Consider the following 16,028-nt stretch of genomic DNA (forward strand, 5'->3'; position numbering starts at 1 on the left):
GTTCACACAATACCACTCACACTGGTAGACCATTCTTATGAGCATTGTGAACCTATAAAGAGGATTTAAATGAGCACCCAAATATACATATATTGCACCCTGAAAGGCTTGAATGTCATGCGCACATCATACCAGACTAATAATAGCTGATAATTAACACTTTGGAAGTATCTAGGGCACCTCACTAGGGACGCTGTGAAAACTGTCAATATTTGCTTCCAACCTTGTGGTTTTCTGGGGACTGATTTCAGGTTTTGACCCACTTAGCCAAAGTTCTGCAGGATCCTCCCCTGTATTCCTGAAGTTCAGGCTGTGAATGGCATTGGTTGTGTAGCTACCCAGGCACAAACGAGCAGCATCAAATGTTTAGCAGGGAAAACCTTAAAAGGAGGGGGTAAACGGAAACCCTAAAACAGCTCTACGGGCATTAAGCTTGTTCCCACTTCTATTCATTCTCATTCAATGATGTGTCACACACTCTCTTTTTCACATGGCCTTCCCCAACTTGGTGCCTTTCAGATGGTTTTGTACATGCAAAACCATATAGGCCAATGCTTGCTCAGACTGATGGGAGTTGTAGTCAAGCAACATCTGGAGGACACCAGTTTGGGAAAGGATGTCTGAACACATTTGTGTGCAGTCCCCAACTTCTAGGGTAGATCTTCAAAGGATTCAAAAAGGTCTTCACCTGGGGCTGGAATGGAACAAGATTCAGCATCAGGTGAGACAGGCTGGCAAGATCATTTCCCAAGGTCAAGATAAAGTGATCAATGGCTGCTCTGCTTCCACTGCCAGAGGCAGGAGGCCTCTAAATACCACTGGCTGGGAACCATAAGTGGGAATTCCGGTGGTGTTTGCACCCAGATCCTACTTCTTGTCTTCCTATAGGCATCTGGGTAGGAGCTGTAAGAACAGGAAGCTGGACTCAATGGGCCTTTGTACAGATCCAACTGAGTTTTCCCTATGTTCTTATCAGGATGGTTTTTCATGGAGTCTATCCAGTTGTTGTTGTTGTTTCACCACAGAAATCCTGTGCAGTAGTTTAGACTGAGAGATAAGGGGGGGGGGGGGAGAGAGAGATTGTTCCAGTATATCCAGCAAGCTATGTGGCTGAGCATGGATTTGAACCTGGATTCTTCTGTCCCAACCATTCATCCCATGCCATTTTTGAAGACGATAAGAAGGGAAAGTTACCAGAAGAGCCTCTCTATTTCTGAGCTTCTTTTTCTCCCTTCCCACCACGAAGAAATAAATCAATATAAGGACCGCAAAGCTTTTTTTCCTTTATACCTAAGGTCTTAGTCAATTAAATGGATAAGCTGCCTTTGTTTCAGGCGACCAGTTTGCAACAAAAGACCTGGAAGATTTCAGCGTCCGCACTTTGTATGACAAGCTGGAGGACCAGAACCTTCACTTGGCATCGCAGCTAGCAAAACACCGGGCAGATGTCCTGGCCTTCTACCGAGGCATCAGCCAGAAGATCCAGAGTCTTTTGGTCAGTGCTGTGAGGAGGGAAGCATATGTGTAGAAATATATTTGCTCATTTGCTTTTGACCCCACTTTATTTCCAACGAACTGGAGCACTGCACTCACCTGAATGGGTTACTAATAGGTATAATGCACCTGCCCATCTATGGACCAGATTAGCTAGATCATGACTCTTGACCAATCACATGGTGGTGGCCATTCTAGATGTAGGTACCAAAACTCCACTGGGGCAGAATATAGCAATAAATTTCACACTTCTGTGCAACAAAGAGGTGTTGTCCCTGAGTCTGTCCGCTCAGGCAAGGTCCTTCAACATTGGCAGGTTTTAGATCCCTGGCCCTCATTAAATGTTTCTGCCCTAGCATACATTAATGCACACCTATGAGCGCCATTGATGTGGCTAAATTACAATAAGCTTGAAGCTGAAAGGAGGCGACCCCCTGATGGCTGCATGGGGAATTAGGGGACTGTCAGGCCTGGGGTCTGGCTTGAAACAGGCCACCATGAAATCTGGGCCCTGGCATGTGGCAATGGGCTTGTGGGCCAGGAACAGGCGGCATAGTCGTGAATGGGCTGGCAGGGGAAAACAGCAGACTGGATTACTGAGGTGAGGCAGGGTAGGTCTGGTGTGAGGCTTGGTGAGACATACCAAGGGAAAGTCTTGGTTAAGGAGATGAGTGATTCAGATTTCCAGAGCAGCTCACTAGGAAATGTTTGTAGCAGGGCTGGCGAACCTTTTTCAATCCAAAGGTAGCAGTCTCTTCCAGGCCACTTTCAGTGGCTGGCAGAATCAGAGATAAAGTGGGTGGAGCAACAAATGAAGCAGGGCCCCTGAGGGGTGTGGCCTATGGAGAGAGGGTGTGGCTGGCTGGGAAGGGGTGTGGTGTGGGGAGAGTCCCAAGGACCAGATAGAGAGGAGTGGAGGGCCACTTTTGCCAAGCACCCCTGGCAAAAAAAAAAAAAGACTGAAGTTCTTTATCCCTGGTTTACAGGGCCCAGTGCCATTCTCTCTGCCTCAGACCCTAGAAAGCCCCTGTCACTCAAAAGTTTGATGGGCAATAGTCTGACCTTTCCATAAGGCACCTTCCTATTTTCCTAAGCAATGTAATGTTCCCCAGTGAAGGCAAAAGCAATTTGACGAGGTCATAAAATCTGAGACATCAGTAAAGCATTAAGGCTGTTGATCTCTGTTTGTAGGATCTGGTACAGACACTGGATATGGATGCATTGAAGGGCATGGAAAGGTCCACAGTTGCCAGGGATAGAGCCCAGGTCACCTTCAGTTCAGCCAAGGAGACCCAAGAAAGTGAGAGCTCCTCCATCAAGCTTTCTGGAGTCTTGCAAGCAATGGGCTACTCAGGTGAGAGAGCTGGGAAAACAGAACACTTCCCTGCATTTTTAAAAAAAGGGATTTTCTACAAGTGCCAGGCACCCATTAGAATTGACCAAAATGTGAAAGCAAATAATGGTGTGTTTTTCATTTTTAAAATTCTCCTTTGTACCTTTTAATGGTCTCTTTTCTTATGGATATTTCACTGTGACACTTGTGGTGACCCATGGAGCTTGCTTCTTTGCTCTGAATGTAGCTGTGTTCATGAGCAAATCTCCAAGAGGCATGAAAACAGCTGCTTACAGGCTGTTAAGGAAGCCTTATTAAGTGATTAATGCCTTGCTGAATTCTTTTAGGTTCTGAGTGGCAGGAGGCAACAGAGTTAATGAAAGTCCTGGGGATTTTGCTGCGAAAAATCCATTTTGGGAAGGTGACGGCGAAGCCAGAAGGGGCACAGGGGCATAATGGGGCTGGTGGATCTGGCCTGGCTATCCAAGAGCAAGCTGGAACTCAGCAAAGATGCCCGGTAAGAATGAAGGTCTCCCTTTGGCGCTCTCTCTCTCTCTCTCTCTCTCTCTCTCTCTCTCTCTCTCTCATTCCTGTGATATTTGAACATTATTTCCTGTGTAGGGTACTAGCTCCCTGACACAGCGTGTGCTCTCCGGTGGGAAACGGGCCTCACTTAGCTCTCGTGGCTGTGAAGACCAAGGTAAGGATGTGTGCAGCCTTTTTACCTGGCTATAGAACAGGGAAGGAGAACCTCCCACTTCCCTTGAGGGCTGCATTCCCTTTGGGGTAATGTGTTTGTGGCCTTAAACAAAAGTCAATAGAGCCAGTCCACCTCCTTTCTCTAATCCACATACCCAATCCACTGACATATCTGTCCATTCCCAGGTACACACGATGACCCCAGTGCACACATGCAATTTGCGTGGCTGGGTGGGACTCTCGTTTGCTCCCCTGAAAGGTGATTCCCCCCCCCCTTCCTGTGAAAATTGCAGACACAAAGGACTCTTGTAAACATCGGCACTGAAGCTGGTGTCCTAAACATCCATACCCTTTCCCTGCTGAAGCTCCTCCGAAGCTGCTGTTGGCTTCAGAGAACAAAACAAGTGCATGTGTTAACAGCAGGAAGGGGCAATTTAGATCAGGGTAAGAGAGGAAACGGTTAACAATCTTTCTGAAAACACCACTTTTCAAAGCGTGCAGAATCTTGAGAGCAGCGGCTTAGTTTAAAATAATACACACAAAACCACAGGAAATCCTAATCGCCCGTCTAGTTTCTCCCTGTCTGCGGTTGTTGGGAGGTGCAGTTCTCCTGAGCTGCCACTAGATGGAAACATAAGCCGCATGCGGTCTGCAAGCTTCAGAGCATCAGTTATGTGCAGGTCATTTCTTTCAGGCCATGCAAGTGACCCTTGTGACAGTATGTTACATAACAGCCCCTCCCCGCTGCATGAATTTAGTAATCTGCATGAAGTCATCATCCTCATCCTTGTCTCTCTGAGTCTATAAGCAGCACCTTCAGCTGATATATGCCTTGTCTGTATTTGTCAGGGTTGGACCTGCAGCCTTGCAAGAGCAGCATGCTTGCTTGCGTAAGCGAGCTGGAAGTAGAGGCCCTGATGGCGACGTCCCCCCTTGCCAAGACCCTGGGCGAGATCAAGCAGTTTTTGGAGACATCCCAGCAGCCCCCGCACTCGCCTCCTTCTCTAGGTGATAGAGCTGATTCCTGCATCTTCTGATACCCATCATCCCTGTGTTTCTTGGGATTGCCTCAGAGAGGAAGTGGGAATGATGCATAGAAACACATGCAAATCATCAAAGTGGTTTGGTGATTCCTCTGCTTTGCTTCGTTCCATCTTAGAATGATGAGGTTGCTCTTTAAATCTCCAGGGTTTAAAAAGGATGTGGGTGGCATTGTGGGTTAAACCACAGAGCCTAGGACTTGCCAATCAGAAGGTCGGTGGTTCAAATCCCCACGACGGGGTGAGCTCCCGTTGCTCGGTCCCTGCTCCTGCCAACCTAGCAGTTCAAAAGCACGTCAAAATGCAAGTAGATAAATAGGTACCACTCTGGCGGGAAGGTAAACGGTGTTTCCGTGCGCTGCTTTGGTTCGCCAGAAGCTGCTTAGTCATGCTGGCCACATGACCCGGAAGCTGTATGCTGGCTCCCTCGGCCAGTAAAGCGAGATGAGCACTGCAGCCCCAGAGTCGGCTACGACTGGACCTAATGGCCAGGGGTCCCTTTACCTTTACCTATGGGGGCCTAAGCAGGAAACGTGTGGGGAGACATGAAGCAAATCTCATGTGCACGCTGGCGGCCGTTTATATTATATCTGACTGTCTCTGGCAGCCAACCCTTTAGATGCTATCTGGGACTTTTTGGTTTAAAATGATTAAGAAACGGATGTGATAGAAGCCATAAAATTATGCACAGCACAGATATAGTGGATAGAGAAAAGCTTGTCTTCCTTTCTCACGATGCTACAGCTTGTGGACATCCAGTGAAGCTGAACGTTGAAAGTTCCCAGGACAGATAAATGAACATGGCACTCTCTCCCATAGGAAGCAGTGATGGCCAGCAACTTTGGATGGCTTTAAAAGAAGATTACACAAATTCATGGAGGATAAGGCTGTCAGTGGCTGCTAGCCATGATGGCAATGCTCTGCCTTCACTGTCAGAGATATATATGTTTCTAAATATACCATTTAAGAAAAACCTAACTCCTGAAACATCCCTATTCATTTTACAAACATCCCTATTCATCTCACAAACACAGGGATAAGGCTTTGTTTACGGACTGAGGTGATTCAGGAATAAAGAACATGCTTTCAGAATAATGCTATTTTTAGACTTTAGGACCTTTGGCTCTCCAGATGTTGATGAACTACAACTCCCATCATCCCTAACCATTGGCCTTTCTTGCTAGGGCTGATGGGAGCTGTAGTTCAGCAACATCAGGAGGGCCAAAGGTTCCTCATCCATGATCCTAGACCCATGTTTCCCAAACCTGGGTGTCCAGCTGCTTTTAGACTACAGTTCCCATCATCCCTGACCACAATGGTCTTGATACCTAGGAATGATGGGAGTTGTAGTCCAAAAACAGCTGGAGACCCAAGTTTTGGAAACACTGTATTTGACTATAGAATGACTTTCAGTGCCAACTTTCCATTGTTCTGTCCCCTTTTTCCAGGAGAAAACATAGATAATGGCCACCTTTCTTCAGGACCTTGTGTCGATGCTGTGGTCCCCACTGATCTCACCAGCCTTTCACCTCGCCATTTTGTGGTTTACCGCTTTGCCTGCACTGTCACACGCCTTCTGGGAAGAGCCTTCTCTTTGCCAGCGCTGGTTCTCCTCTTGGCTCAAGCAGTACCCAAGCAAGGCCCTACGGAGGTTCAGTTTGCCAGAGATTCCTACTATGATGCCACCAACAGGTTCCTGTATATACTTTCATCACACCTGGAGAGTGCTGGGGGTTTTGTGACGGTGCTGCTGAATGCCATGGCACACATCAAAACAGGTATAGTTAGGTGGAAGGAAGCTGTCAGACCATCCAACCCAGCACTGTCAACTCTGACTGACAGAGGCATTCAAAAGTGCCAGACATGTTCTTTTTTATATATATACTTGCCACCTGATGGCAGAATTTAGCAATGCAATGAAAATGACAGCCCTGTGCCAACATTCATGCTCTGAAACATCTAGATTAGGGGTCAGCAAAGTTTTTCAGCAATGGGCCGGTCCACTGTCCCTCAGACCTTGGGGGGGGGGGGCGGACTATATTTTGGAAAAAAATAATGAATGAATTCCTATGCCCCACAAATAACCCAGAGATGCATTTTAAATAAAAGGACACATTCTACTCATGTAAAAACATACTGATTCCCAGACCGTCTACGGGCCGGATTAAGAAGGCGATTGGGCTGGATCCGGCCCCCGGGCCTTTGTTTGCCTACCCATGATCTAATTCAATTATTTACTGCCTGTCCTCTTGAACTGGTCTTTGACCATAATAATGAATTATTATTATTATTATTATTATTATTATTATTATTATTATTATTACTGCCTGTCCTAATGTCATTCTGATGTGGATTTCTCTGTCCCCTCTACCCAATGATAAAAAAATAGGAGTGAAAGAAATGAATGGTCTCCTTCAGGAGGTTGTGGACTCTCCTTCCTTAGAGGTTTATAAGCAGAGGTTGGATAGCCATCTGTCATGGATGCTTTAGTTGAGATTCCTGCATTGCAGGGGGTTGGACTAGATGACCCTCAGAGTCCTTTCTGAGTGTGATTCTATGTATTGCCAAGATGTTCAGACATTATTCAAGGGGAGGTAGAACTTGACATGGGGCTACCATTTTCCCCAACAATCCCCAGTGTTTGGTTTTTTTTCACATGGTCCCTTGTTCCCTCCATGATATCTACAGCTAAAGGATACCAGGTTTCCTTTAACTGTAGATATGTCATGGAGTGAAACAGGGATCTTCTGCATGCAAAAGCATGTACTTCATAGTACTGAAGGCTGATTTGAATGCCTGGAATATAATGATGAAATTCTGACAATTGCCATGTCAAATGCAAAGAAGGCTGCTACACCCTGTGATCTAATGATATCCTTTCCGCATAATTGGGTGCAGGGATTTTTTTTTTTTTATCCTGTTTGTGTAGCAGGTATTTGGCACAACACTTCCTTCATTGTGATAGTTTCCCCAATAACGTGCTTCCTTTCTCGGTCTTCTTCTGTTGTTTGGGTAATATTGTAAGCAAGGACAAAAATACCTTTTGCAGATCTTTTTTGTCTCTTCACTTCCTTCCTTAACCTTTCATTGCGCAGGATCATGGCAGAGGAAAGCAGAGAGACAGCAGCTCCAAGAACTAGATCTGCAGTGCATATTACAGGAGAGAATCTGGCCTCTTCCTTGTTTGTGCCTTATGCTAACAATAGCACAATGGAGGTGTGGGTTCCTGGCTTATGAGATGCTCTGCTAAAGGTTTTGCCTATTTCTAAATCTGCATGTTGCACCACACAAGCCCTGCCTAATAATGCAGACAGGCTTCCAAAAGGGCGAGCTGAAGATGGGTTTAGCTTACTGAATCTTCAAAACAGTCTCATCGCTTGATTGCTATGAGTAATTGGACAAAATTGTGGTTCAAACTTTAGCTAGCTTAAAAAATTCTGTCTGGAGCTTGGCTCTCCTGAACTACCTCTCATCTGGCTTGGATGGTTGCATGCAGAAAGGTGTAATATTGTGGCAAGGGACAGTGAACTGAACAAAACTCTGAATCTCCAGATGGGAGTGTCTAATGGAAAGGGGCTTCCATATTGGGTGAGGCTACATCTGGAGGATTCAAAGAATTCTGATGACACGGATCGGTCTTTTTATCTTTCTCCCCTGCTCCCAGGCTCTAAGGAAGCTATTCCTCCAAACATTGGCTTTTGGAAAGAGCTCAACACAGCAGTGGCTGCCCTAGCTGATGCCTTTTTCCAGTGTTCCTGGGGAGCAGAAGAGACAGCAGGGAAGGTAATAGGTTTTCAGGTGTTCTGGCCAGATGTGCATGCTGTAGCACTACAGATGTGGCTCTAAAGTCCATTGGTCTAGCTTGGGGCCAATTTTGGCTCAGGGCTGAGCCAAAATGCCTTCCCCGATTTCACCACCCTTTTTTCCATGGTGTGAAGTGGGGAGTGGCATCTCAGCAAATTCCGAAGGTGCTGCAAAAGGGGACAAAGTTGGCTTGATAGGATCTTGTCAAGTGCTGGGCACTTTCCTCCCTAGTTTCGTGGTCTAGACAGCAGAATGCTTTATGCTTTTGATTGTAAATGGCACTTTCTAAAATGGTTTTGTAGCATGAGCTGCGAATGATCTTGCCAAATTCAGAGAAGCACAAAATCGGAAGGATAGTTGAATTCATAAGCACATGAGGAGAACCTGCTGGTTTGTGCCAATGACCCGTAGAGTCTATCATCCTGTTCTCACAGTGGCCAACTCTATGACTGTGGGAAACCCTCAAGGAGGGCCTAAGCACAAGAGCCCTCAACTGGTAGGCAGAAGGATTACTGCCTTTAACTGTGGAGGTGCAATATAGCCATCATGCCTAATTGTCCTGCATAGATTTGCCCAATCCTCTTTTAAAGCCATTCAAGTGGGTGGCCCTCACTGTTCCATATAGGAATGAGTTCCATAGTTGAACTAAGCGCTGCACAAAGAGGTACTTTCTTTTCTCTAGCCCCGAATTCATATCCATTACAGTGGTACCACTGGTTACGTATTTTATTCGTTCCGGAGGCCTGTTCTTAACCTGAAACTGTTCTTAACCTGAGACACCACTTTAGCTAATGGGGCCTCCCACTGCTGCTGCACCGCCGCCGTGCGATTTCTGTTCTCATCCTGAAGCAAAGTTCTTAACCTGAGGTACTATTTCTGGATTAGCGGAGTCTGTAACCTGAAGCGTATGTAACCCGAGGTACCACTGTACATGATATAGGACATGAGTAGGCAAACTAAGGCCCATGGGCCAGATCCGGCCCAATCACCTTCTAAATCCGGCCCACAGGCAGTCCGGGAATCAGCGTGTTTTTACATGAGTAGAATGTGTCCTTTTATTTAAAATGCACCTCTGGGTTATTTGTGGGGCACAGGGATTCATTCATTTTTCCCCCAAAATATATTCCGGCCCCCCACAAGGTCTGAGGGACAGTGGACCAGCCCCCTGCTGAAAGCGTTTGTTGACCCCTGAACAGGAGTTTGGAATCAGGCCAATTGATCCAATGTGGTGTAATGGTTACAGTATATTGCTGGACTAAGACTTGGGAGACCATAGTTCAAATCTCCACTCAGTTATGAAGCACACACGCTGTTTATCTTCCCACCCGAACGGTACCTATTTGTCTACTTGCACTTTGACGTGGTTTCAAACTGCTAGGTTGGCAGGAGCAGGGACCGAGCAACAGGACCTCACCCCGTTGCGGGGTTTCGAACCGCCAACCTTCTAATCGGCAAGCCCTAGGCTCTGTGGTTTAACCCACAGCACCACCAGCGTCCCTCGAAAAGCGGGATATAATGTAATAATAATAATAATAACAACAACAACAACAACAACAACAACAACAACAACAACATATAATAATTCAGATCAGGATTCACAGAAATCTAATTTCTCAGGCATACCTACCTATTACTACAATCAGAAATAAAAGTTAGAATTGTTAAATTACAGAAAAAGGGTGTAGAATGTGAGTTGAAAGTTTTTAACTGCTTTGTAAGCTTTCTGTTCTTTTGTTTTCAACCCCCAGCTTTTGGGTTGTGAAAAGAAAACCCAAAGGCCTGAATTTCAAAGCAGCTGGATGCAAAATAAAAATAAAAAATTAATCCCACGATGTCAGCAAAATCTTGGGTGCTCGATATTTCTGATGAATAGACCCTTTGATTAGGACCACTAAAAGTTCTGCCTTCTGTGCTGATTCTTTCAGAATCCGATGAAAAATTGCTCGCCTGTTTGTTTAGCTGCTCGGTCGATTTTTGAAGAACTGCTGAGTCTCCGAATGTTTCCTGACTCTCGTTTCCTTGAGCAACGCCCACGGGAAAGGTAGCTGATGTTGGTTTCACTAGATAAGTAATTCAAGATTGTGACAGACAAATAATTGTACTCGTGTCATATTGCTGTGTTGCGATATTGGTGCATATATTCCAATAACAAGGGCATTTTTCAGTTGCACAATTGATTATTTAGCTTATATAATGTTCCAATTCCTTCTTCCCTATCTGACCGAGATAGAGTAAGCTAGCCCTTTGTAATGAATTTTGCCTGTGTATTTAATATCGGTGCATATATATTATCCGAAAACAGTCCTGTTTTTCATTTGCATCACTGATAACAATTACTGAGCTTTGAGATAATTCTGAGAACAGTCACTGAGCTTGGATAATTCTATTGGCATCTCCTTCAGGGAAGGGTTTGTGTGGAGTAAACTGCTAATAGTGGGAGCCCCATTGCTTGATAACTGGGCTACTGACAAGGAACAGAAGACTGTTGGAAAGAGGAGGCATCTATCAATGTCCATTAGCTGACTCCATGCTTGTAGATTTGTGTCCAAAAGGAACCTTACCACTACTATAGTTTTCTATGTGCCAGGCAGAGTCAGTGAATAAGGGTATCAGTTGCATATCCACCATGCACCTTCTCTGCCTCCCCCAGAAAGAATCCTGGATAAACTGTTCCCAGGATTCTTTTGGGAGTGGAAAACACACTTTAAATAAAGGTGTATGTGTGCAGCCATCTTCTCCTTTCCTAGTTGTAGAAATATTGGCTAGAGGGATCCAAGTGGTACACTGACATGATCAGGCTTGGGTCAGATCCTGGCAGGTACAGGGAGCAAGTGCATTGGAGGGCCAGACAAAGAGGTGAATGTCTCAAGTTGCAAAGGCAAGAGTTTATATTATTATTTTACAGGAAATAGTGTTTGCTGTGGTGCAGTAACAAGACTGGGGCAAGACATTTTGGCACCTGTGGCAAACCACAAAATGGTGCACACACACACCCCACTAGGGAAGAAGGGGTGAATGAAGATATACATCAAGAAGATATACATCAAGAACGGGGGGGGGGGGGGGGTAAAGATCTACACTGGGGAAGTAGGGGAATCAAATCAACTTCACCTGGTGGTTGAAGTGGGAAACAAAGGCTGTCACAGGGTTCTCTCTGAATCATGCTGGATAGGTGCAGATCCTAGGAGACCCGAGAGGGCAGCCCCTGCCCATTTCCTCCCTAGGGATAGGAGGAGATCAGTACTGTGTCTAATTCAACAAGAGGTTGCTGTAGAGGCAGCATTGGAGGTGCTACTAAAGAGAAGCCAGATCTTACTTCTGGCAACATCAGCAGGCAATGCTCTGCTGCCCCTCTGGATCCTGCCACTCAACGTGGTCTCATCACATATTGCCCTATGGGTGGGCCAGCCCCATGCTATAAGGACCCAGGACCAGCCTGCCAGCACCCCTGTCCTGCATTTTTTGAAGCAGCTTCTGGGAGTACAGAATTGCAATAGACAACATCTGAGGATTGTCTGTGTAAATAAATAAGTATGATGCCAGAGGCACATACCATACGCAACATAAGCTTGCTCAGAAGAATCACTTAGATAACTGGAGCTATGTAGGACGATATCCCTGCATTAAAATGCCTTTCAAAAACCATTCATTCATTTATCTACAGGATTTCATCTTCCCTTACAAGCAATGAATCAGACTCTGCCCTTGGGTAATATCCTGATACCAAATACAGGGAGGCAATCAACCCAGCAGTGCAGTTGTGCAACATCCATTCTTTTCCATGGGGATATTTCATAGTTCTCAGAAATTATTCTCAGTCTTCAATTATGCATCAATTATGTCTTCAGTAGATAGAGGATTAAGAGACGATGTAGTGGCTGAAAGAGTTTCTAAGAAAACATGCTCTTACGCTTTTTGCTGGCCCAATGGTGTAAATTGAAAACACTCCACATTGGCTGATCTTGTTATGACCTCATTGCTCTGTGCAGCCTGCACCTGCCGACCTGTCTTGCTTCCATCACAATACATGCAACAAGTCAGCTGTATTCAAATCAGTGTTAGAATTTTCATCCTTGGCAGTTGGAGGTATAACTGGCCTCCAGTTCTGGTCCTGCTTAGCTTAGAGCAGCTGGGTGCTGACTGAGCTCCATCAAAACTAAACTGTGGACAAGTTTTTTTCTTCCTCATCCTTCTGTGTGTTGGTCAGACTGGATGCATGTAGCATTTTTCCTATTCTTTAGAAGGCAGAGACAGTCAGAAATAGCCATGCAGTGTTTCTGGAGTGGAAAAATGTGGGCAAGGTAGGAGGAAGGTGATGTCTAACGAAACCTCCATGGATAGAGGAATCTCCTTAGGGTGCTCCAGGCCCAACACACATCATAAGAACATAAGGGCTCTGCTGGATCACGTCAGTGGCCCATCTAGTCCAGCATCCTGTTCTCACTTGAGCAGAAGAACCCTCTCCCTTCCTGCGTTCTCCAGCAACTGGGATTCAGATGTATTAATGTATCCAACCATCATGGCTAGTAGCCATGGATAGTCTTCTCCATGAATTTGTCCAGGCCTGTTTTGCTGGTGGCCATCACTGCCTCTTATGGGAGAGACTTCCATAGTATAACTATGGACTGTGTGAAAAAGTGCTTTTAAAAAAAATCTGTCCTGAATCTTCAAACATTCAGCTGCAGCTGAAGGTCCCCTGGCTCCAGCGAGACAGCCTCCTCCATTGCCTCAGTGATTGATTTAGGCCACCAGGATGTCTGCAATGGCTCAAGAACCTTCTGAAGCAAAGCAGTCATTTCAGGCAATCTCGATTCTCTGGAACCAGATTGTTCACTTTCTAAACAGGCCCAACCTGCAAATAGCTCCGACATAGTAGCAAGTGTAGAATCTCTCCATTTTTGAATGAGTTAGTAGCAGTTGCACTCCACCTACTTCCTATGGTCTGGGAGTACAGCACTGGTTTAATATAACCCTCTCCATCATGTGGTTCTTCCCTCTGATAAAGGGATGAGCCACAATAGATGATATTGGGAACCTAATGAATGCCTTGCTCCAGGAAGGCTCTCTAACCAGGTCAATTCTTTTCTCTCCTCCTCCCATCATTTCAAAGTATGGACAGAGAACTTAATGCTAGCCCTCTGGATGCTGGCAGGTGCAACGAACAGAAAATCCCATTTTCCTTTTTTTTCCCTTCCCTCTTCTTGTGTGTCTCAGATTGCAAGATTACAGAAGTTTCCTGCTTCAAGCAGAGCTTCAAAATATAATGGAAACTTCAGGACAACTTGAGGAAAGAGCACGCAGCAGTGAGAGGAAGACTTGGGCAGATGATTCCTCTGACCTTCAGGTAGCTCACTTGAGCTTAAATCAACTTGACTCTTAACCTCCTGCAACTTAGAATAATAGAATTGTAGGGTTGGAAGGGATCCCAAGGGTCATCTAGTTCAGCCCCTTGCAAGACTTGTTTATGTCTGGTGTGTCAATATCATTTTTCTACAGTGGAAGGGAGTATGAGTTGTCCCATTGTACCTCCTACTTGCTCTAGTAGGTGGGGCCATGTAAATCAGGCTTGTCCACCATCCACCAGTGGGAGAAGACCCCTCCCCTTCTAGAAGAGTCTGTCTTGCTCTGATGTGCAGAACCTTTTTATGGAAATGTGTTGTTTTCTGGTGGCTGCCTTTTCATACCCCCCTTATGCAGATAGGGTGGGAAGGGGTTATTTATACGATGACTGGCACTTGGCCATTCTGAGCAAAATAATAATGGGCTTGCCAAAAGGTAAAAGGATGGGCAAAATGACCCCTGGTTCTAGATGAGCTGTTATTCTAAGACTGGAAGGCTCTGGACCCCAGACTACCTATTAATAATAAATAATAATAATAAATTTTATTTATACCCCACCCTATCCAGCCAAGACTGGGCTCAGGGTGGCTAACAACCAATAATAAAAACAAGTTGATTAAAATACAATTTAAAAAACAAGATTAAAATGCAACATTAAAACATTAAGATGCAGCCTCTTCACAGGAGGAGAAAAGAAAAAGAGGGAGATACATGGGTGATGCTGGCCCATGTCTCTGTTGTGTACCTGTGAAAGCTGTGAAGAACCTCCTGTCTGCAGGCCTAATAAAGCCTAGCAGTGGTTCTGGTTTGCTGTTTCCCCCAAGTCATCCTACCCACACTACACTGATCTCATCAGATGGAGGGCAGGTAAAGGCTCCTTGTGGAAGTGGGTTTTGCAGGAGCCTCCCATCAGTCGACCAGAGTACCCATGGAACGTTTTTTTGCCTGCATGGTTTGATTTCAGATCATTCAGGCAAAGGAAAACGCTTCACCTGACATAATGGGTGAAATAGGTTGTTGACTCATGGGCAGATGTGACCACTGAATGGAAACAGCCCATGGTGTTGGGGGAGGTCAAGTTCCAGCCTGCTGGTCAGATCCAGTTCCCCACCCTGCTGTATAATATGATACTATAACCTTCTTGTTCCTCCACTTTCAGTCTGCTTCATAGACTGTCATTCACTGAGGACAGGATAAGGCTATTGCAATGACACAGCAACGTGCTTTAACAAACAACACCAACATGTTATCAAAGAGACAAGATGTGGGGAGGGAAGCATAAGTCAGTCCCATCCATGGATCTACCAGTGATGTGCAATTTGGGCATCTGTGTGGCATGCCCAAGTGCATTAGAGGGTTAGAGGGCAGGGCTCTTGTGTCCTGTTCAGAAGGGCTACTCTTGCCTTTTCAGCAGTAAGAAATGACCTTCTGCAAATGATGAAATTCTCTCTTCTACACAACTGTTCCAAGAGCAGCTGTGTCCTCGCTTGCATTTGGCCTCCTTCTTCTTCATGGTTTCCATTTTCTAGGTGAAGATTGAAGAGCTGGAAGAGATGCTGGATGGCTTGAATGAGGACTTCTTCCAGCTAACAGTGCAGGCCTTAACAATCCAAGAAGAAGAGGAACATCTGGACCGTGAACTCAGAGCACAAGAGGAGTCACCCTCATTTGCAGTATGTGCATACCACAATTTCATTGCAGGGGGCAGTGATGTAAATGACTATTATTTTAAATGCAGATGAATATGCCTTGACAGTGCTCCTTGTATGCAAAGTGCTCGATAACCCAACAACTACACAACAGCCCCATAAGGCTGGGCATTGGGTTTAAGACTAGGAACGAACTAGGGAATAATAATTTCTCATCCCTCTCTCAAACTCACTTCACACACATCATGTGGCAAGTGTGCTTGCTGCATGGATCCCTATGTCTACAGTGCTAAAAATGGCAACGCAAAGGAACATTTATTGAAAAACTCTGGGGCATGTGGTGGATATAAACCAGGAAATTGTAAGTTAGTGCCCAAGAGAGTGAGGCTGGGTAGACAGATCTCACTCATTCTATGATGAAGTTCCTCACCCAACATCTACTAGATAATCTGTTTACATCAACCTTCCCCACCAGATGTTCCACTGCAGATGTTTTGGACTACCACTGCCATCAGCCAGCATATCCAAAACATCTGGAGGGCATCCAGTTGGTTGGAGGTTGGTTGCCTTCATTGAACACTCTTCAGTCACAAACTTGAAGCAAGTGCTTTGCAAGGCATCAGAACTGGAGGAAGGAGGCCACACAGTCTGGTTTGCTCTTCTTGAGTA

General features: G+C 45.5%; 1 protein-coding gene across 1 annotated transcript in view; it reads left to right on the plus strand.

The window, feature by feature from the left end:
- The window catches only part of LOC308464226 (uncharacterized protein), a 129,456-nt gene that overhangs the window by 112,088 nt on the left and 1,340 nt on the right, over window positions 1-16,028 (plus strand). The window contains exons 78-87 of the mRNA XM_080983345.1: window positions 1,335-1,495; window positions 2,686-2,848; window positions 3,175-3,344; window positions 3,449-3,527; window positions 4,376-4,534; window positions 6,015-6,344; window positions 8,231-8,349; window positions 10,296-10,411; window positions 13,585-13,714; window positions 15,240-15,383. Coding sequence (XP_080839471.1) covers window positions 1,335-1,495; window positions 2,686-2,848; window positions 3,175-3,344; window positions 3,449-3,527; window positions 4,376-4,534; window positions 6,015-6,344; window positions 8,231-8,349; window positions 10,296-10,411; window positions 13,585-13,714; window positions 15,240-15,383 — 1,571 coding nt within the window. The remainder of the gene's footprint in view (window positions 1-1,334; window positions 1,496-2,685; window positions 2,849-3,174; window positions 3,345-3,448; window positions 3,528-4,375; window positions 4,535-6,014; window positions 6,345-8,230; window positions 8,350-10,295; window positions 10,412-13,584; window positions 13,715-15,239; window positions 15,384-16,028) is intronic.

Source organism: Podarcis pityusensis (assembly GCF_964106645.2).
Source record: "Podarcis pityusensis genome assembly, chromosome: 15".
NCBI lineage: Eukaryota > Metazoa > Chordata > Lepidosauria > Squamata > Lacertidae > Podarcis > Podarcis pityusensis.